The sequence below is a fragment of the Oncorhynchus keta genome, chromosome 13 (genome assembly GCF_023373465.1).
Source record: "Oncorhynchus keta strain PuntledgeMale-10-30-2019 chromosome 13, Oket_V2, whole genome shotgun sequence".
Lineage (NCBI taxonomy): Eukaryota > Metazoa > Chordata > Actinopteri > Salmoniformes > Salmonidae > Oncorhynchus > Oncorhynchus keta.
Window position 1 is genome coordinate 31,053,114 of NC_068433.1, and position 22,766 is coordinate 31,075,879.

The following is a 22,766-nucleotide window of genomic DNA, read 5'->3' on the forward strand; positions in this document are numbered from 1 at the left end:
GTGTCAATACTTTGCCCCTTGATAACCAGCACGTATGTTGTAAAAGCATTACATGGTCGCTGAGCCATATCATTGCATAATGCAGAAAAAAAACAGAGCTCAGGGGCCTTGCTTTAACAAAGTTAACCATTTTCACTGTAGTGTCCATCTCCTCTTTCAGGCATTCCCTTTGGCAGCAAAATCAAGTCAAATTGTATTGGTCACACACACATGGTTAGCAGATGTTATCGCGAGTGTAGTGAAATGCATATGCTTCTAGATCCGACAGTGCAGCAGTAATAGGTAATATCTAGCAATTCCACAACAAAACTTAAAACACCATCTAGTAAAGGAATGGGATGAGAATATATAAGTCTAAAATATATGGATGAGCAGTGACAGAGCTGGAAAGATGCAATAGATAGTGAAGGATACAGTATATACACATATGAGATGAGTAATGCGAGATACGTAAATATTCTTTAAGTGGCATTATTTAAGTGACGAGTGTTCCATTTATTAAAGTGGCCAATGATATCAAGTCTATAGGTAGGTAGCTGCCTCTCTGTGCTACTGGTGGCTGTTTAACAATCTGATGGCTTTGAGATAGATTGAAAAACAGCTTCTATCTGTCCCAGCTTTGGTGCACCTGTACTGATCTCACTTCTGGATGGTGAACAGGTAGTGGCTCGGGTGGTTATTGTCTTTGATCTTTTTTGCCTTCCTGTGACATCGGGTGTTTTAGGAGTCCTGGAGGGAAGGTTTGACCCCGGTGATGCGTTGTGCAGACTGCACCACCCTCTGGAGAGCCCATCGGTTGTGAGCGGTGCAGTTGCCGTACCAAGCGGTGATACAGCCCAACAGGGTGCTCTCAATTGTGCACCTGTAAAGATTAGTGAGGGTTTTCGGTGACAAGTCACATTTTTTTCAGCCTCCTGAGGTTGAAGAGGCGCTGTTGCTGGATGAGTCAACAGAACCTCTCGGTGGATGCTGCAGTGTACCAAGCGGCGTAGGGAGCAACTAATTGCATGCGCGTTACCACTCCACTATGTCTCCCGGTCGTGGCTTTTGCTCCATCAGTACAGAAACCAACAGATTGACCACCAAAGTCCATTTGGTATCACAAAGCTGTCCAGTACTTTAAAAATATCATCTCATGTTGTCCTGGTTTCCAGAAGAGGATATCTTCCTTAATTGACCCTCCATAAAAGTATGGAGACATATACCAGCTGTGCAAGGCACGACACGTCTGTTGACTCATCCAGCTGTAACGCATATAATTCACTGGCTTGTATTTGAAGCAGTAATTATTTCAAAACTTCTCCTGCCATGTCACTGATGCGTTGTGAAACAGTGGTGTTTGATGAGGACATTGTCTGTCCAGCTTTTTTGGCCTTTTCCCCCAGCACTGTCCCAGCCATATCTGCGGCAGCAGGAAGAATTAAGTCCTCCGCAATAGTATGGGGCCTGCCTGTCCTAGCCACTCGGTAGCTCACCATATGCTTCTAGGCGCTTCTTATTAATGGTATCTGTTGCTTTTATATTTGTTGTCACGTTTAGTTTCTAAATGTCTGTGTGAAGGTTTCCCGCGAGAAAGTAACGGTTAACGTGATTGGATGTTAATTATTTGACTAGGCTACCTGTATTTGACATTGTGCTGTGATTTCGCTGAACACTAGATGGTTTCATTGTATTTTTTGGCAGTGAAACGAGGCTACTCAGGGCGAGGAAAAACCCCCTCACCCAAGTGTTTAGCCCCATTGGAAAATAACATGTACGGTTAAAAAAAATGAATAAAAATAAATAAGTGAATCACATTTTTATTTGGCGTACACTCGATGGCATTGCGTACCCCAGTTTGGGAATACCTGCACTACATGACCAAAAGTATGTGGACACCTGCTCATTTCAAAATCATGGGCATTATTAAGGAGTTGGTCCCCCCTTGCTGCTATAACAGCCTCCATTCATCTGGGAATGCTTTCCACTAGATGTTTCGAACATTGCTGCAGGAACTTGCTTCCACTCAGCCACAAGAGCATGAGTGCGGTCGGGCACTGATGTTGGGCGATTAGGCCTGGCTCGCAGTCGGCATTCCAATTAATCCCAAAGGTGTTCGATGGGGTTGAGTTCAGAGCTCTGTGCAGGCCAGTCAAGTTCTTCCACACCGATCTCAACAAACCATTTCTGTATGGACCTCACTTTGTGGACGAGGGCATTGTCATACTGAAGCAGGAAAGGGCCTTCTCCAAACTGTTGCCACAAAGTTGGAAACACAGAATCGTCTAGAAGGTCAATGTATGTTGTCGCGTTTAGATTTCCTTTCACTGAAACTAAGGGGCCTAGCCCGAACCATGAAAAATAGCCTCAGACCATTATTCCTCCTCCACGTAACTTTAACAGTTGGAACTATGGATTGGGGCAGGTAGCGTTCTCTTGGCATCATCGAAACACAGATTATTCCGTCGGACTGCCAGATGGTGAAGCGTGATTCGTCACTCCAGAGAACGCAATTCCACTGTCCAGAATCCAATGGCGGTGAGCTTTACACCACTCCAGCCGATGCTTGGCATTGCACATGGTGATCTTAGGCTTGTGCGCGGCTGCTTGACCATGGAAGCTCCCGCCGAAAAGTTATTGTGCCGACGTTGCGTCCAGAGGCCGTTTGGAACTTGGTACTGAGTGTTGCAACCGAGGACAGATGATTTTAACGCGCTGCGCGTTTCAGCACTCGGGGGTCCCGTTCGGTGAGCTTGTGTGGCTTACCACTTCGCGGCTGAGCCATTGTTGCTCCTAGCCATTTCCACTTCACAGTAACAGCACTTACAGTTGTCTGGAGCAGTTCTAGAAGGGCAGAAATGTTACAAACTGACTTGTTGGAAAAGTGGCATCCTATGACGGTGCCACGTTGAAAGTCACTGAGCTCTTCAGTAAGGACATTCTACTGCCAATGTTTCTCTATTGAGATTGCATGGCTGGGTGCTCGGATTTATACACCTGTCAGCAACGGGTGTGTCTGAAATAGCCAAATCCACTAATCTGAAGGAGTGTCCACACACTTTTGCGTATATAAAGCTAAATGTCAAAAATCTAAATGTTTCTTATACAGCACACAGCCAGGGAGCAGAGAGGTTCAGACTCACACCATTGCGTGAGGTTGGAAGGAAATGCCATTGCTTCAGCGACACCATAAAACAACCCTAATTCGGTTAAACGTCTGCTCTGAAACTTGCACCTGTGAACATGCATTAATAGCAACATCAACATTTTATAGCAATGCTACTAGCAAAAGCAGGTAAGACAAACACTATTCTTGCTACTACCAGTACTACCATTACTAATACTACTACTACCACCAGCACTACTACCACAGAACTCCATCTCATGCTTCTGTGACTGTTCTGTCGTTCTACTATTAGTGTCACTATTAAATAACAATGATAAATATATTGATTAATGATCTATTTAGATTTGCTTACAATTGTACAGATTTATTCTACTACTCAGCTCAGCTAGGAAGGCATGTTTATCCCACTCTCTCCAGGTCCAGTATTGTGTGTGCGTGTGTGTACTGTCTGCCAATGAAAGCAGCTGTGAGTCTTCACAGAGTGAAAACAAAGCATCCATTTTCTGAGCCCAGAAAGACAAGGGGAGCATTTGAAAGCCAGACTCCTAACAAAACAGATGACACACACAGTTAAAGGTCATACACACACACTGCGACATCGTGCCTCCTTAGTAATGCATTATCCTGGCGGACACACCCACACACACACCGTCCCTCCCCAACCTCACTCCTGGCTGACACACTTGGGCCTGTATGTTTATAGGTTTGGGTCAGTGTGTTTACTGGAAGATGACAGCAGCCTCTGGAACTCTCCTCTTGCTCTATTCCAGTAAAAAAGTGTTCCATCCTTTAAAAGTAGGTTAATAGCAGAACACTCTGTAGACCTTTTGTTGTTTGGACCATTGTGATGGTCTATGTGGAAACTCAGTGTCTCAAACATTGTTGTTGTGTCTCCACAGACTCTTCAAACACAAGAGCACTGTCTGAGTGCATGGATGAATAGGTTACTAGCATTACTCAAACAGACATGATTTGATCAATGGATAAGTATTAAGCCTAGTGTTATTCATTATCCAAACAGCCATTAAACTAGGGTAAATGAGTAAGACCAGACAAGTGTGTGTGTGTGTGTGTGTGTGTGTGTGTGTGTGTGTGTGTAATGCTTTGTTCCTGCAAGTTAAGCAGCTATAGGTCCACAATCTCATTCAGCTGCTCTGTTTCTATTCTAACCTTTCATATTTCCATTTTTGTTTCTGTATAGTGAATTGTGACGGTGTCTAAAATGTACTTTAAAATGCACCGGATCAGGATTAGATAGGACTCTGGCGCTGACACATTTCACATGTCGCTCTTGTCTTACCTCCCCGTCCGCATTGCCAATGGGTGAGTTGAGGATGAAGTCAGAAGGGGCAATGGCGTCCACCAAAGCTATGGCCTCGTCCTTCAGCTGTTAGAGGGAGAGAAGGAGAGAGGGACTAATGGGAAGAATGGAGGGAGAGACAGAAAGAGTATACACACAGACAAACACAGTGATGGTTCTCTAAAGAGAGCACACTGCAAGCCAATAAACACCTATGAGGTCATCCCCCTCAGTCCTCCAAACATATGAATAAAATCATCACTTTAACTCAAGACCACATTACATTTAATGGGGTATTTAGGCCAATCTCATTTGTTTATGCATGTTAGGCTTGGGCAATATTCTGTTTATTCCGTAAACACTGGGGTATTTCTAGATACCAACAGTATGATTTTCAATACCGTTTAAATTAAAATAGATTTTTAACTGTATTAAACATACATGCCCAAGTGTATACCTAGGTATGGTACAGAAACGGTATGAAAATCTGGATACCGCCCAACCCTAGTTTATATGAGAACTGACCTGAGAGCAGAGGGTGAGGATGGCCTGCTGGATCCAATCAGCTGGCTCCCAACCAGAGAAATAACCCCCTGGAGGAACACAACAACACACAGAATATAATACATAATCAGATGTGCTTAACTCTCACAAGGATACAGTCTTTGGGAGATGTTGACTTTGGGAGATGTATGAATCAAGTGTTGATCTAGGATCAGGCCTATCTGGTCCATGTTATCTTATTCATTATTATGTAAAAGGATACACTGATCCTAGATCAGACCCTATATGAATATGGGGAAGTCAAACTTGAATGAGAAAGACGGCCAGCACTCAAATGAACCTGACCCTGGTACAGCGTGGCCATGTGGTTGCTGAGGGTCCACAGGCCGTAGAGGGCACAGAGCTGTTTAAGAACTGGTCTGAGACCAGCCGGTGTGTCCTCATCATGGGTCTGGTCGTGGAACCTCTGCACCACGGTGTGCTCTATGTACACGATGGACAAGGAACGGCAGTAGAACACCTGGATATGCACAGACACACACGTACGCAAACACAGAGAGCGCAATGTTTGGAAATGTAAAAAGCTACTTGTACTAACACTGTAGGAATGACAAAAAGTGACAAGTTATACTAATTAAACATACATACGCATAGAGAGAGAGCAAGAGAAAAAAAACAGTGTTACTAGACTCCAATTTCCAAACACTGCAGGTTTGAGAGTGAACCAAACACACACAAACCCCAATCCACTACACCCCCCTCGAGTTATCATAACCCCCATTCTCAGTCCTGGAATTAAATTGTGTGTCTGTGCCTCCCCCTGTTTGCCCTTGACTGGGTGATGCCCACCCTTCCTGTTCCATGTCGGCAGAGAGAACACAGATCCTCTCCCACGCCTCTGAACTCCTCTACCGCTCTGCCAAGGTCGCTGTGTTTGCTTAATTTCTGCCTACATCTTTCACAGACTGAGCAAATAGTATTTGAATGAGCATGATTGAGCATGATTGCTTGCCTGCACAGCAGAACCAAAGGAACTGACGGAAAAGTCCCAAAAGTGCAAACTCCAACCCATCTGGCACTCTCAAACCAGGCTCAAGCAAAGGCTCAACTATTTGAACCCAGGTGTGGGTATGAGATCTCTCTCTGGCTGTACCTCCTCTGTGGACTCTCCCCCCTTCCTTCCATTAGGTCAGTCAGTCCATATGTCCCTCTTTTGCAATGGGTGAAGTAATCATCAGTAATGGACAAATATTTTAGAAAAATACTAAAAACACTGACACTTAATAGACCGAATATGAAAACAAACTTCCTTTGGTCATAATGTGGCACCATAGTGGAGTTCAAACTTGTTTTGGTCATACACTCCAGAAAAAATGGGTTATTGAGAATTTCTTTGAAGTGCGCAATGGTTCAATGTAACACTATTTCTACTCCAATAACCTTTTTCTTGGAGAGGGTTCTTCGCTGTCTGAATGGTTGCAAAGGACCCTTTTTCTAGCCGCAGTGGGTTCGGTTCCTATGGGTTTTTTTATTGCAGGCAATCATGAATTAGCCTACCATATTGGTATGAAGTAGTCTTATCAGACATTAACCATGCAATAACTGGAGCCAGCCAGCAACATATGAAATATGTCAAAACACATTCTGATAGATCTGATAAACGAATTTGTTATTAGGCAAGTGTGCGTTGACACTATAGCCGTCTTTAGCTAATCCTTGTTCTAAGCCAACCGGATACAGGGTTCGGGTTAGGACAACACCACAGCCATACACGCTGAGCCAACTGGCCTAGGGAAGCTGCCAAAGCAAACGCTCACTCTTCACACACTAGAGCTGGGCGATATGGACAAAAATCCATATCAAGATAAATTCACTGAATTATCACGATAACAATACATTTAAAGATTTAATTTGCAGCAGTTTATTTTTTTTGTATTACCCTTACAACTATTTTTCATTTTGTAGCTATCAATTCTCACAATAAAAAAAAAATAATAAATTTAAAAAATCACCCATATTAGCAAGCTTACTTCATTTCAAACTTCACATTTCTCTAGTAGAGCCCTATAGGCTATTTTATAGTAATTAACAATAACATCAAAATGTTCATGACAAGTGGTTGGTGTCGATAATTGTCGGTTTATCCTCCCAGCTCTAAAGAGCACACGCACGCGCATCATTTAAAGAAGAGAGAAGATAAGAGGCAGAGAAGAGACATGATAAGACAGAAAATACTCTGGTCTTCTTTCTTTCTCTCGCTCTCCCCCTCCTCACTCTCTCGGAGTGTCAGTGGTAACAGATGTCTTCCTGACTTCAGCACATTCCTAATGTTGGTTCCATGAGAAACTCCAGCAGTCTCATCAGTGTTCTGTTCCATCAATCTCATCTACTCTAAACTTCCTCTCCTACAGTCACACGTGGAGTATCAAAGACTTTCCAGAGGAGAAAAAGGACTGCACTCTGTCATCTTTTTGGGATAGTTTCCCAAATTGAAAACCTGTGTGCATGAAACCCAATTTCCGTGTATATTTCCCATTGACATGCGTGCGTGATTGAAAACCTTTTGGGCCTATAAACTGATACTGAATACAGCTCAACTGACTTTGCATTGTACGAAACAAGCACATGCACACGCAAAAGACCCTCGATTTCGTAATGACACGCGCTCAATGGAAGGCTAAACCTGTCAAACTCCGTAAGGATGCATGCTCGACTGAAGATGTGTTGATATTTACATTATTACACACTACCGTAGCTGCATCTTTACAGTCTTAACATTGCTCAAAACCATCTGTTTTGTGTTATTATGTCATAGAACCATTAGATAATTCAGAGTGCAGTGCTGTGGGGTCATGTTGTGATGGGGTGTGTTCTTCTCGGACATCCTGTATTGTGACTGCAACAGTATCTACTGGAATGTGGGAGCCTTGCCTTCATGGACTATGTGGGGAGGAGAGAGTTGATGGAGCTGAAATATATTCACTAAGCCGCCACGTTAAATATTATATTATAAACCACTAAAAATACCCAAATGATCAGGAGAGATCATTGGACTAAGCCTTGTGGTCCTTCTGTAGCTCAGTTGGTAGAGCACGGCGCTTGTAACGCCAGGGTAGTGGGTTCGATTCCCGGGACCACCCATACGTAGAATGTATGCACACATGACTGTAAGTCGCTTTGGATAAAAGCGTCTGCTAAATGGCATATATTATTATTATTATAGTTGATACGTGACTGTATAACCAGGTTTCCATCCAATGCTTTTATGCAAGTGGAGTACATTTCATGACAGGTTGATGGAAACAGCAAATTTGTCGGTAAACTTTCCAAATGTTGACAAAACAATACGCTAGACAAGGTGGGATCTTTTTGTGTTTGTACAATTATTTATGCGATAAATGGTGGTGGAAATGGCTTTATGTGCAAATATTGATATAATAACCATCATATCGAAATTTGAAGTCACGCGATTACACATTGTGTGGTCGTCCCACTACGACTCGAGAAAGAATGCAGTTTATAAGGCTACAGATGAAATAAGTTACGATGATCTTCAAAGGGTGGTGAAATTGCACGGTGATGAGCTTGACGCTCCTTTCCAATAAATATTGAGGGTCTTATTCTGGTGAAGTGATGATTGATGCGTGGCTTATCTCGCTCTTGTCCATAACAATGTCATCATGTAGGCTAGCCAACCCGCACTGTATCTGCAAGCTGTTAGCTAGAGCGGGGGTTTTCAAACTTTTCTTGCCCAGGGACCCCCACCCAGGCGACCCAAAATGTTGCCATTATAAAGGTAATTTTTTACAATAAAAAAATATATATATATGTATTGAGCTGAGATAAAATGTTGCAGTTTTGAAGCTAATTTCCAGCAATTTTACACAGTTTGGCATAGAGTTGAGAGACACATTTTTTGTTTTAAAAGGTAATTTCCTGCAATTCAATGCATTTTTCCATGGCGAATGAGAATCCGAGAATTGAATTGTGGCACCCCCATAGAGACTGCCAGAGGTCCGGACAACAGGCCCTCCGATTTGACACACTGAACTCTGTCTGAGAAATAAATATATATATTAGTTCAATATATTTTCTGCATACGTTCTGTTTTTTTTGTCATTTAAGTTGACAAACTGTTTTTCCATCCTAAAAATGACCACAGCGTGCCTAAGAATTTTCTATACAGAAAAAAAAATCCTGTAATTAGCTCAGATTACTGTCATTTCCTCTATATTAAAGCAATAGTTCAATATTTTGGCATTGAAGCCCTTTATCTACTTCCCAGAGTCGGATGAACAGGAAAAGCTAGCATGCTGCTGTTCCTGTAGAGTTCCAGTCACTGCGCTATTGCTAGTTAGCATTGGCTCGTGAAACTACCTATAACTTCTTTCAAAACGGATGCAGAGACATAAAAATGGTATACACGATAGTATTCTGTTACAGCTAGCGATATTCATAAAATAATTTGTCCCCCAAAAATTCTATAATAACTTTGCGGATCCCCTGCAGTACCGCCACAGACCCCTAGTGGGGTGTGGACTACAGTTTGAAAACCCCTGGGCTACAGCGCATGTGCCAAGACCAAACTGGGCACATTTGCTATATATCGCAACAGTTTTTGTGACAAAACCATGGGTAGAGTTGAATGCAATGGAAACCCATTTAAAAAAATAAATACATTTTATTCGGTACATGGGAATTTAACCGCAAAAGTTATTTTTATGTGCACTACGTCATGACGCACAGCCTTTCATCCGCAACAAGTCAATTTGATGGAAACCTCTCTGGTGGGAAAATGCAATTTTTTTTTGAATATTTACATGAAAATCTTTCGCCAATTGGATGGAAACCTAGCTAATGACTGTTCTAGAAGCACTTGGTTGGTACACGTGCCTGTAGAGAAGCAGATAGCCCAGAACTACAGTATCTTATGAGGACCTTTCAGCTTCTGAAATGCAATGACATCAATGTAAAAACAGCTGTATAAATGTTAAAATAAAATCATGAAAGTGATGATGGAGATGAAAGTGGAGGACCAGTAGTTTAGTGTTTTATCTGACCTTACTCAGTCCCCTCCTGTTGTGTGTCTGTGTGTACTATTTACCTGGCTGTTGTTGCGGGCCTCAAAGTCAGCCTTGCCAGAAGCCTTTTCCTTAGTCACTCTCCTCTCGCTCTCTCTCAGTAGGAAACACACCAGCCATTTATACGCTGCCAATGGCACTGAGGTGGAAAGAGAGACAAGGAAATATGTTAGGCTTCAGATCATAAAAACACAGATGTCAACCGCTAATATTATTTATTCCGTTATTTTATATACAATATTAAATAATGGAAGACATGAGTAAGCTTTCTAGTGTTAAAAACAGATTTCAACAGGGAATATTTACAATATGAGCGTATTAAAAAGGAAACGAGTTTGACTTCAGAGATTATCAGGTAATATTTCAAATATGAATTTATGGAAGAGTATCAAGAAAGATTTGCAATGCATAGGGTATCAATTCAACTTTTTGTTCTCTATCATAATACACTTAATCTTCTAGCAAGTCATGGAACAGCTCTCGGACAACCCTGTCATAGTCTGTTAGAAATCAAAAAGTCAGATCACATAGAAGAAGTAGTGAGGGACTAACCTGAATCCTTCTGACCATGATAACACTGTTTTATTGGGCTAGCTTTATAAGGAGTGGGGGTTGAGCGAGTGAAGGTATGTGTGTGTGAGTTGTTTTTACAGCTTCTAGGGCCAAGGAATGCAAAGGAGTGTGTAACATGATGATGAATAACAACAAACATATGATCCTGCAATGATTATTAGGAGAATATGAGAAGCTTTATGGTTGTAAGGTTTGGAGACGCAGGAACACACACTAACCAGAGACATTGAGAACATTGAAGGGTCAGAGAAGGAAATAATTATAACAGGAGAATATTGGGGATAGGGCTGTCCCAGAAAAAAATATATATATATTTGTCGACCAATCGATTAAACCTGTATTTTCCATATATTGACACAGCAGATGTGTTTTTAATCAAATCAACTATATTCACTGAGCTTGTCTGATGCTTTAAGCACATTGTTTGATTAAATAATTAAGACACACAAATGACTAGAGGGAGTCCGACCAGCAATTTGATTTGATCGTGCCTGCCGGGCTCAGACTTGCTGAGCTGTGTTATTTTTTTATTTTTTTTTTAAACAGACAGCAGAGTGACTGTGCTTAGCACCGGTCAGAACGGTTGAATAACAATTTACCAGTCGGATCTAGTCGTCCCCCCCCCCCAAAGTTCCCAGTTGTTTTGAACATGGCATTGTAACTATGGTACCTCAGGATCGCCAGGCCAGACCGCCCTTTCCAGGGGGTTTATTTTTATTCAGCATATAAACTTCTCCTGTGTTTGCCCCCCATGTATTGATAAATCCCCCATCATAGTAATATTTCCTGCATCATATCCCCCCACGATAACTTCCCCCATTTCTACCCCCCCATGGACTTGAAACCCCCTCACAAATGAAATGAACCCCCACACAAACCCCCCTGAAATGGTTTCATCCCTGTTTAGTGTTTGTGCTACAGTTGGAATTTGGGTCGATTTTCTAGGAGGTGATAACATTTGATTTGCTTTGTAATTTGTCAAAAAACGGTAAACGACTTGTCAAGTCATGTGCTCCGGTTCTTGTATACACTAACGCGTACATCGAAGAGTTGTAATATGCCGAAAATTGGCCAAACTAAGTTAATATTTCAGGCAATGGACGCAGCAATGTTTGACTTTGTTTATTTGCGTCTTAAAGTGAATGGCATTCTGAGATTAGGGACTTTTTTCTCGTCATACATAGACGAACATGCCTGACACCATGAACAATTTAGCTGCTGTTAGCTTAGTTGACACGTATCTCTTTTCTAAACAATTTTACATTTCTCCCTAGTGCTCACCAGAGATGGGGTACATTGTAAACAGTCTAGCTGTTTGTTCACTAACTTGCGTTTTTTTTGTTTTGTTATTTTAGACAGGTTTGTGGAATGAGTTTGGCTGTGGATGTATTCTGTGTGATGTTTGGATGATAAAGTTCGCATTTATCTTTTACAATAAAAGGTGAACTTTAGGGATACAGTTGTGAAGTCCTTTATTTACCATCAGTAAAAAACATTGTTTAGATGCTTTTCAGACAACGCTGTTTAGACACGTTTGTTGCGTCATACTTCTGTTGCTACTGTTCATCACAAATGTAATTGCACTAGAATTGTATTTATATATATTAATACCTGTGTTCTGTTTTGTATGATGTGACAATGTAAATTGTTGATTTGTATTTTGAATAATAAATGGGGAATAAAAATCAAATGTAACGGTACGCTGCAAGGACCATTCAACAAGGATCACAAATATGTGATCGTATATGTGTTAAAGGGTTCAAATATATATTTCCCAGGGCACTGACAGGCATGTTTGGAAAAACGCATATTTTCCTGATGTTGAAATCAGACTCATTTTTTGGTTCTGAATGAAGTTTAAAATAAGTCATTTATATAAGTCTATTTTTGGACCAAATCAAGGCTGGTCTAGGCCGAACCAAATCTGAACCAAACATAACGTCTACGATTGGTTCAGATTTGGTATGAACCAGACCAAAAACCATCGTCTGTGGTTGTGGAAATCAAGGCCAGTCCGGAACGGCACCGAAAAAAAGACGTCCAAACGGCATCGGTCCGTGATTACTAAGGTGTAGCCTACAGTGTTGATTGAAATACAATTTTATGAATGCCCTTCTATGTGGTAAGCCTACCATTTGTAACACACACAAAAAAAAAATTGGCTCGTGCGTACTAGAGTGTAGCCTACCATGCCCATCCATGTGGTAGGCCCACCGTTTGTAAAAACAGGCCATTGCATTGGCTTTATTAGTCCTGATTCCTGTAACGTATCAATTTTGCTATTTACACTTTGAATATTAGCTGGCCAACATTATCAGGAGTTATCGCGAGACTATTTGCAATGTGTTTACACAGCGGGAAATGCTTAAGTATTTTATTTTTCACTATGATCATCTTGTCAATAAATCGGCGGATGTAAACTTGAAACCAATGTTCACGACAATGGGTTGAAACTCCTGGACAACAATTGTGATTGTCCATTCCATATTGTCCAGACTACTTTGACCTTTGACCTGTCTGTCCTGTTTTAGGATATGTTGCTTTGATAACATGACAGCTCATTTTTTATTTGATTGAGCGCCATTTAGGTTAGGCTATTTGATCGGAGAAACCTGCATGATGTAAAAAGTGTCCGGTCTCATTACATTGTCACACATTTTATCTCCAGCCTGTAGGTTACAGAAAGGCCACATACGCTATCTGCTACATGATTTATAGGATTTTTTTTTTTTTGGGACTGAACATCGGTGGAGCGCTGCAGAGTTGCTTTTGTCAAACAGCACCCTGGAGAGATGCGCTGAGAATGGACTAGAAAAATATTTTGGCCCCTGCCTTTCAAAGTGGGCACTGCTTATCAAAGGGCGACATCAGCTCTCACCTAAAAAAAAAAAAACATATGCCCCGGGATGAGAGAAATTGCCATTGGTTTTTGGGCAGAATTATGTAAGGTTTTGTGTGTTGTTGTTGGTGCGTTTTGGTCAGTTTAGCTCAGAGAATGCCTTCCTAATTAAATTTCTGCCATAGGCGGCAGCCTAATCCTGCCTAAAGAGCGGGCAGACCGTGCCTATAGCATATCATGAACACATCAATAAACTGGTTATAACAAACTCTGAACACCATAACACATGTGACAGCAAAATGGAGGACGTGACAAATACACTCGAAAGGGGGAATATTTACAGGTTGCTCAGGAGGTAAAAAATAAAGTCAGATGTGTGGAATAAATGTGACTAGTTGTGGAAAATACTGGAGATCAAGAAAAATAAGGTAAGGAGCAAGCGCTCTGTGCATATTGTGTGTGCCAAACAGGTAGGTGCTGTATAGATTACAATATAATTTCTCTGACCATTTGGAACAATGTAAACAACACAAAACAAAGTATAAGCACACCAGAGAGTCTGTTGTAATGGTATTTTTTGTTAACCCTTTATTACATCAAAGGCTAAAAACAGTTGCATTCATTCTTGAATGAAATTTCCTGAAATGCAACGGGTTCTTTATTGTTTAAGCCAATTATTCAAGGCTCACTTTATTTTAAAACTAAAATGCCTGACTTCATTTCAAATCATGAGTGACTACTGTGCTGTGTGACCTAATTAAGTTTCCTCTCTCGTCACTTTTCTCAGACAATAAGGCACAAGGGCTGTTTTCACATAGCAACATGGTCTCGAAAAAGACGGCAATTCAACAGCGCAGTGTTTCAGAACCGTGGACAGCGACCACTACCCAAGGAGGGAGAAAGCACATTTGTTTTAAATATTATTTTTATTAGTGTCGTATATGGTTATATTACATAAGAACAATTTCAGTGGCACGTCATGGATTGATGGACTGCCATCCCCACGCACTCCACAATGGATCAGTCCACTCAGCACGAATCAGACAGGTGTCAACGTCTGCTAAATGACTTAAATGTAAATGTAATATTACATTTTTCTTTGTCACTGCTCGACTACAGAAACTTTGGTTAACCAACAGCCTACAATCAACCAGTCGACTAAATGGCGTCAGCCCTAATTGGGGAGCTTTAGAGTTTAAGATTTAGTGTTCAGATGATGTTAGTTTACAGGAACCTTCATTTTTCAAGTTTAACATAATTCACTTTTGAAGGAGTAAAAATATCAAAAAGGTGGCGAGAAAATAAGAACAAAAGTTGGTCATCAACGTGATGAGAATGAGATACTCCTTTAGGGAGCACTGTGGTGGTGCCGTTGTCGGGCAACTGCATTCGAACGGCACATCCCATCATAACAGGACGAGATGACCATCTCTATAACAATGACAGTAAGTCACCAGCATGCGTTAACAACCAACTCAGTTAACACAGACAGTGTTGGACGCAACTGAAGCACGTGTCTTGAACGTTACTCCACCTACTCCTTCTTATGAGACAGACGCATTTGCTTGGCCTTCACTCTGGCAACACAAACAGTACGATGGTGACAGACAGCGACCCGGTACACAAAATGGCCACCTTTATTTTCCCCCTTTCTCGTTCCAATTCAGCCAATTAGCTGGCAGAGTAGACCTCGGTCGCTCGTAGACCAGCAGCACCCTCTGTGGTATATGTGAATAAATGGACCAGATGTTTTGCAGATGTGTGTGTATATATGTATATGTGTGCCATATGAGGAAAGAGGCTTTAACCAAGGTTCACATTATCTGTTCCCCCTCTTAGACTGAGGCTGTCTGGACGGCTTTTACCTCTGAAGGGCATTCATTCAGTCACACAGCAGCATGCAATAAACAGCTGAAGCCGGTGTGTGTGTGCACGTATCTGTGTTTGATTCAACACGTTCTATTTGCGTTGGTTTAGATTGCTTTTTTGAATTTAGATCATTTGGTTCCAGCCCTCTATAATTAAAGTTATGGTTGAGCTATATTACAATAGAAAATATGGGGATTTTGTGACTGCTTCAAACAGGCACTTCCAGGGGCAGCTTGCCCTGGTGGAGGAACGGGGGTCCTTCAGAGGGTCAGTATGGCTTCGCTTGCCTTCTACCAGATGTGACAACTGGAAAGTGGGTGTTATCTCTGGCATCATGACAAATAGCTTTCCAGTACAGCGCTTTCCAGTAGTATAACAACACTGGGCATGTTACATAACTGACTGGCCATGGCAATTTCTGCACGGAGCAGAGTAGTGACTAGAGAGAGTTGTGTGTGTTGTTACCTGCAGAGTCCATGCACTCCTCCACCGACGTTGCCGTGAACCTGGTCTCCAGAATGCTGTCAAAGTCTTCCAGGAAGTTGACAGACTCTAGTGGAGACTCAATCCTCACTCCATCTACAACGAACAAATAAAAGTTTATAAGACATTTATAAGCAGCTTATGGCGACACAATCCTCACTCCATCTACAAAAACAGCAACAAAACCAGCACATAAAACAGTGAGTTAAACAGTTAACATTACAATCTCATGCGTAAATCGAAATATTTCAATGGCACACAAATAATGTGCTCAGTGTCTTTAGGATTTCACAGTTACTCTGAAACTGATATGTAATGATATACAAAGCAGTTCCATAATGGTTTATAAAGCATTTAGAAGCAGACCATGAAAGAAAGTGTTCCTGGTGTTAATACTAACCTTGTTGTTTGGCGTGTAGTTGGCTGAGGAGGTAGTTGCTGGTCTGCTGCAGGAGCACGTTGTTGTCTCCCTCATATGTACAGTTAGGGTCGTTGTCATCCCTGAGGCTCCCCAGACGATTCACTACAAGGGAGTCAACATTCAGCATCATTATTAGGAGACAGATTTGATGTGGATTAGGGTTGTGGTTGAGGCAAGGGTTGAATTGGGATGTGGACATGAAGTTAGGGTTGAGGCTGGGGTTAGGGTTGAACTAGGATGTGGACATGAAGTTAGGGTTGAGGCTGGGTTTAGGGTTGAAGCAGGATGGGGACATGAAGATAGGGTTGTGGTTGGAGCTAGGGTTTTATTATTATATTATTATGTGCGTGACTTACTGGCCAGGTATCCGTGTCCTCCGCAGGCCTCACGGCACTCTTGGATACCCCTCTGAGCCGTCCAGGACCCCAGGGGCTTACTGGAGCAGGAAATGGCATGGATCTCTCTGCCCAGCTCCGCCTAGTTAAAACACATACCACACAGAACTAACTATGGGTGTTTGTGTGTCTTTTTCGCTCTCTCCTCTCTCGCCATCTCGGTCCCCCCCTCCTCCCTTACCTGTCTGTCGCTTTTGTCCTTCATCATCATACCGATCTGGAACTCCACAAAGTTCCCAAAGATGGATTTAGAGAAGTAGTCCAGAGCGTACACGGCCGCCAGGTAAGGGATCAGACGCCATTGCTGCAACCAGACAAAGGGATACCGAGTCAGTTGCACAATTGAATACATTCAACCGAAATGTGCCTTCCGCATTTAACCCAACACATCTGAATAAGAGAGGTGTGGATGCTGCCTTAATCAATGTTACTGGCGCCCAGGGAGCAGTTATTGTTGGGTGTTAATTGCTTTTGCTCAAGAACGGCAGATTTTTCCACCTTGTTGACTGGAGGATTCGAACCAGCGACCTTTCCGTTACTGGCCCAATGCTCTTAACCACAAGGCTAACTGCCTACAACAGGGTACCTTTAAAAAACAAAATAACTTTAGCTTTCTTAATAAATCAGAACATCTAAACGCATGTATTTTTAGTTGTTGAGTAAATCTTTCTAAAAAAAGTTATTTCTGGATATTTAGGCAAATTAGCTGGCTAACTCATTGATCCTGCTTTGTAGCATACCCCACTGGGGTCCACAGAAAACATATTTAACCTTAAATGGAATGATTTTTAGGGACACATATCCTCAGGAATGTCTCTGGAAAAATGGGGGGGGAAACTCCTAGCTTATACCTATGTCCACCAACCTAACCTAACCAACTGAAAGGTCCATAACTGTACATTACCTGGAGCTGGTACTCTATGACAGGAATCTCCTGGTCGTCTTTAGGTCCAAACTGGTGTCGGGTGGCAGAAAAACGGATAGCTACAGTCATGGCTAGCTTCAGGTTGACCACAGCCATTCTGGAGATGGAGACTCTGCCCCCCGACAGGGCACCCAGGGAAGCCCCGAAACGCTTGTTAGGGTCCTGGGGGCCAGAGAGAGGAGGGAGGGATTAACGTTGAGTATTAGAATATTAACATTCAGTTTTTCTATAGTTTCATAGTTTATTTCTGGGAGCCCTTAAATAAACTTTGAAAAATAAGGCTTATGCAAGAGCGTAAAACTCTAAGTATTCACTTCAAATCTGATTCTGGAAGGAAATCCCACTCAAAGACTAAATCAAATTATTAACTCCCCTTACATTTCTCATGTGTACAGAAGCATTTTCCAACCCTTCCCTCACCCTTTCTTTCTCACGCCTTCTTCCTTTCAGCTCATAATGACCAATTAAACCAGCAGTAAAAAGGTACCAATTTTGACCAGCATGCAGGGCCTTGCTGGGGATCCAATCCGAACTCCTGTATTATACTTAAATGCTGATTCTATACTACTGAGCCGTTTACTTTAAGTTTGTATTCTTATCTTTTATTATGTGTTATTGTTGTTGCCTTGTCGAGAAGGAACATGCAAGTAAGCATTCCGTTGAACAATGTGAACCATGCGTATCCCATACATATGACTAATAAAACTTGAAACTGCAACAAACCACAGAACAATTAAGGCCTACCTCCTCCCCGAGTCATTATTTGTTTCCTCAGACCAAATTGTTTTCTCAGAAGCCTCCTCAGACCAAGTTGTGTCCTCAGAAGCCTCCTCAGACCAAGTTGTTTCCTCAGAAGCCTCCTCAGACCAAGTTGTTTCCTCAGAAGCCTCCTCAGACCAAGTTGTTTCCTCAGAAGCCTCCTCAGACCAAGTTGTTTCCTCAGAAGCCTCCTCAGACCAAGTTGTTTCCTCAGAAGCCTCCTCAGACCAAGTTGTTTCCTCAGAAGCCTCCTCAGACCAAGTTGTTTCCTCAGAAGCCTCCTCAGACAAAGTTGTTTCCTCAGAAGCCTCCTCAGACCAAGTTCCCATCATTCAAGAGAACCCAGAGAGCCCTGGTATTTTCTTTTGACATGTTTGTCTAAACCATCCATGTTTGTGTGTGTGCGTTCACATGTGTCTCGTCAAACCCACCATGTTTGTTTGGAACAAAAACAGATTAAAGAGTCGTGGCTGTCTGAAGACTACGAACCAGAATGTTATATATATATATATATATATATGTTTTAATTTGACATCCCATCACTGTCACGACTGAGTAGAGTCCAGCCAAGTTATTTAGAAGGTTGGAGTTGGAATCCGGACTAGAACTTTACAACGCCAAACTATTTTTCTCTGAGCCGGAGAAGAACAGAATATATATATTTGATCATAGTCGTACTCGTAGTTTGTTGTAAAAATGTGATTTCTACTTCCTTCCTTATATATTTTTCCCAGAGAGGAACAAAAGCTATTCATGCGTGTGTGTGTTTCCTCACCTTAAAAGGTGTGACGTAGTGTCCTTCAGGGGTGACATCACCGGTCTTATTCAGCATATTCTCCCGAGGGATTCGGACATTGTGAAACACCGCAAACCTGGTACGGGAAACAAAAGGCTCAGACTTTTGTGCAGGTCTATCTTAGGAATACATTTCAAATCATAGTTAGCGTGGTGATGTATACAGTACAGCCCAGTTCTATGCACGGGTACTGTAGAAATCATGCATACCCTGGAAGAGAATATTAAAACATTCATTAAAAAGAACATTCTCATGGTTGAAACGTCTGTTCCATAGGACATTGTGGAAGTTCTAGAGTAATTTAAAGTAGGATTCAACTGCCCTCTGGTGGTATTGCGAAGTGAATATTACTCTCTCTTCCGTAAAATTATTACTGGTGCTCATTTTGACTGAATGCCATAGAATGCAGTGGTGTGATGAGGAGAAATGCATCATCACAATAAAACATATGGTATTGAACTTACCCATTGTCCAGTCCGTTCTGGCCGAGCTTCTTGCCCATATCTCCAACAATTACTCCTGGCATCGCCAGCAGAGTCTTGGGATCTCTGACCTGTCAAACACATTCTTTTAGGTTACAATATCAATTTCACCAGCAAAGATAGTAGAAGCATGGTTTAGTTTTAAAATGTAAGATTTGTTTTTGGAAAATCATAAAAGGATTGCTAACTCCGAGGACACAAAGTAGTACATGTATGCAAAAGGTTCATTTAAATAAGCTCCCTGTACCTGAACTATGAAGGAGTGCAGGCCGTGACAGGCTCCGTCGGGGGTGTAGAGCTGGGCGAACACCACAGCGTGTGTAGCCGTCTTCCCCAGGTTCCCCACCCAGAACTTGGCAGCCTCAACATCAAGGGAATGGATCACAAACTCCTGAAAGAGAGAGTTCACTTGAGTATAGTGTATTCTTAGTACAGGCCAACGATCATAATGTGTGTGTGTATATATATATATATATATATATATACAGCTGTAATCGCAGCAAAAGGTGGCGCTACAAAGTATTAACTTAACTCATTTTGCACGCCCAATTTTTCAGTTTTTGATTTGTTAAAAAAGTTTGAAATATCCAATAAATGTCGTTCCACTTCATGATTGTGTCCCACTTGTTGTTGATTCTTCACAAAAAAATACAGTTTTATATCTTTATGTTTGAAGCCTGAAATGTGGCAAAAGGTCGCAAAGTTCAAGGGGGCCGAATACTTTCGCAAGGCACTGTATATATATATATATATATATATAGGTTTATTTGATTGTGTATACATACACAGCTAAAAGCTGAATTGCAAGATACAAACAAAAGGCATTAAAATAAAAAAGGAGACAGATGAAATAACTCAATATTCCGTATAGAATACGGTTCTAATGGAGTCAGAGGCCACCTGTGTGCTTGGATCATACTTGGCTGTGGTCCTCATAGCTCTGGTATTGCTGCCATGGCTCAGCTCTGTCAATGCAAAGCATCCAAATGTCTGTGGACAGTCAAACAACAACAGGTGCAGCTTAGGACGTGGGACACCACAACAGTTACATTGTATTTCAACAGCTTTGTGTGACTGGGAAACATGTTTTTTGAAATAGAGAAATTGTTTGTTGTATAATTAAAAAATTATATTAAATAACCATTTGTGTAAGAAGTAGTATTTTTAGTTACAGCATTCTAATGAGAGTCTATGCATAGCTAGCAGCAAAGAGCATATTTACATAACACACTGAAAGGCAATAACCTGCCACTATAAAGAACAATGAAATCACTTTTAAGATGCGTTTACATTGAATCCAATACATTTGAAAGGGAGATATCAATTCATGTGAATGCTGACTGTTTGTTTACCATCATGTCCTCTGTATCCTGCACAAACTGGCTGTGTCTCTGGGATCCGGAGTTGGCCACAGTCGCACCAAACATCTGAAACAGAGCATGCATAATGTCATACTGTACAAGAGGTTCAACAACATGCATATGACTAAAGGTCAAGGCTAAGAGGCAATAAGAGGCAATATATAGACTTGTATGGGAGGTCATCAAAGTGAGTGTGTTAACTCACTTTCACAGTCCCCAAATCCAGTACAAATTCAGTATTATATTATATAGAGCCATTAATGCATGGAACTTTACTCCATATTGCTCAAATGAACAACAGCAAACCTGTTTTTTTTAAACAGGTAAAGCAGCACCTCATGGCGCAACGTCTCTCCCTATTTGACCTAGATAGTTTGTGTGTATTGATATGTAGGCTACGTGTGCCTTAAAAAAAATGATGTAGTTCTGTCCTTGAGCTGTTCTTGACATAATACAGAACATTAATAGACATGTTTTATGTTTTGTGTGGACCCCAGGAATAAACCAAATAAAACACCAAAACTTAGGGTCGTAACTACTGACAACCCTCACCCCTTTGTTGAGGAAGTACTTGGCGCCCAATGACCAATCGTACATGCCCAGACAGTCATTGAACACTACCGTCCTCCACGGGTTCGCCATGATGCCATCGCGTGTCAAGAAGTCATACCGGAACAGCTGTTTACACCGTCTGAAAGTGACCTCACGCATCCTCTCCGTTGACATGTCCTCGCCGGACTGCCGGGCGAAGATAGGGTCATTCTCCAACATCCGGAACACGTGTTGCTGTGGAATTGTGGGAGAAAATATTATAAAGTGTAAGATATTCCTCTAAGAATAGGTCTAACAGTCTGTTTCCTTTGTCAGATTTTCTTTACATAGCCCAGAGCTTTCTATTTGCAAATAGAAGGCTCTGACATGGCCTACCCTTAATGCTCATTACAAAGCCTACCTTAAATGCTAGCATGTCCTCTCCCTCAAGGAACATAACCATCTCTTTCCAGTTGAAGGATGCTTTCTTCCTGTATATGTCCAGAGGTCCACGAGGGAAGTCAGGCAGACCCATCTCCATCTTGTCACTCCGGTTGTACTTAGCCTTGGTGTAGCTGTGGACACTCATAATATTATGTAAGGCACTTTAATGAAAAGAACAAGATGATTAGCTAGCTGGATAACATTATTAAGAACCTGCAGAGAGAGAGAGAGCACGCAATGGCAGTGGAGGACACGTGTTGTGTCGTTCAAAAGTCCCTTCCAGACAATCAACTATGTAGAGCAAGGGTCAATTTCTGACAAAACCCTGCATGACATCACGTAGACTTGCTCTACCAGCAAATAGCTGTCACCCTCATAATATTAATTGTCACAATCACCTAGACTACATCAACGTGCCATTTTGTTGACACCAACAGGCAAATAAACAAAAAAACTTTCATAATAGAACACTGCTCACTGAGAACTCACCGCGTGTCATAATTTCACGGCTTCCACTGCGTATAATGTATATTTTCTATTATGCAGCACATCCATAGCTTATATAACAAATTTTTTCTAAATTCATGAGAAGCAAAATCTTAGAAAATGCCGAAAATGTGCTACTCTTACCTGCACCTTACCCTGCACCGCTTAAGATAGGTCATAAATGACGCGATGCAGTGCGACGGGTTTCGTGTGTTCGAGAGGGTTTTTAGCATAAATTCGCTTTGCCTCACTGTTTCTTCCTTTGCACCTCTTATCGACTATCAAACATTTATTTCAATAGTTGTATTTGAATGTGAAATGAAAATAAAAATAAACAAATAAATATGTATTACTGCCATCTCTTTCTGTTTAAAGCGATGTTATTTTCTTGAAACCGGAAGTCCGGAAAGG

General features: G+C 41.6%; 1 protein-coding gene across 3 annotated transcripts in view; it reads right to left on the bottom strand.

Annotated features, from left to right (window-relative positions):
* Window positions 1-22,736, bottom strand: part of acox3 (acyl-CoA oxidase 3, pristanoyl) — a 30,133-nt gene extending 7,397 nt beyond the window's left edge. Inside the window, exons 1-17 of one of the 3 annotated variants that reach the window (XM_035783900.2) lie at window positions 22,500-22,736; window positions 21,847-22,000; window positions 21,447-21,680; window positions 20,886-20,960; window positions 20,434-20,523; window positions 19,781-19,924; window positions 19,516-19,604; window positions 19,031-19,127; window positions 17,476-17,658; window positions 16,753-16,875; window positions 16,533-16,653; window positions 16,156-16,278; window positions 15,738-15,851; window positions 10,015-10,130; window positions 5,256-5,430; window positions 4,932-4,999; window positions 4,407-4,493 (exon numbers count right to left, since the gene is read on the bottom strand). In XM_035783900.2, the coding sequence (XP_035639793.1) occupies window positions 4,407-4,493; window positions 4,932-4,999; window positions 5,256-5,430; window positions 10,015-10,130; window positions 15,738-15,851; window positions 16,156-16,278; window positions 16,533-16,653; window positions 16,753-16,875; window positions 17,476-17,658; window positions 19,031-19,127; window positions 19,516-19,604; window positions 19,781-19,924; window positions 20,434-20,523; window positions 20,886-20,960; window positions 21,447-21,680; window positions 21,847-22,000; window positions 22,500-22,588 (2,082 nt within the window). In that variant the 5' untranslated portion in view covers window positions 22,589-22,736. Of the gene's footprint in view, window positions 1-4,406; window positions 4,494-4,931; window positions 5,000-5,255; window positions 5,431-10,014; window positions 10,131-15,737; window positions 15,852-16,155; window positions 16,279-16,532; window positions 16,654-16,752; window positions 16,876-17,475; window positions 17,659-19,030; window positions 19,128-19,515; window positions 19,605-19,780; window positions 19,925-20,433; window positions 20,524-20,885; window positions 20,961-21,446; window positions 21,681-21,846; window positions 22,010-22,358 lie in introns of all 3 variants that reach the window. The other 2 variants (XM_035783899.2, XM_035783901.2) reach the window with 2 other exon arrangements.
* Between the last annotated feature and the right edge of the window lie 30 nt (window positions 22,737-22,766).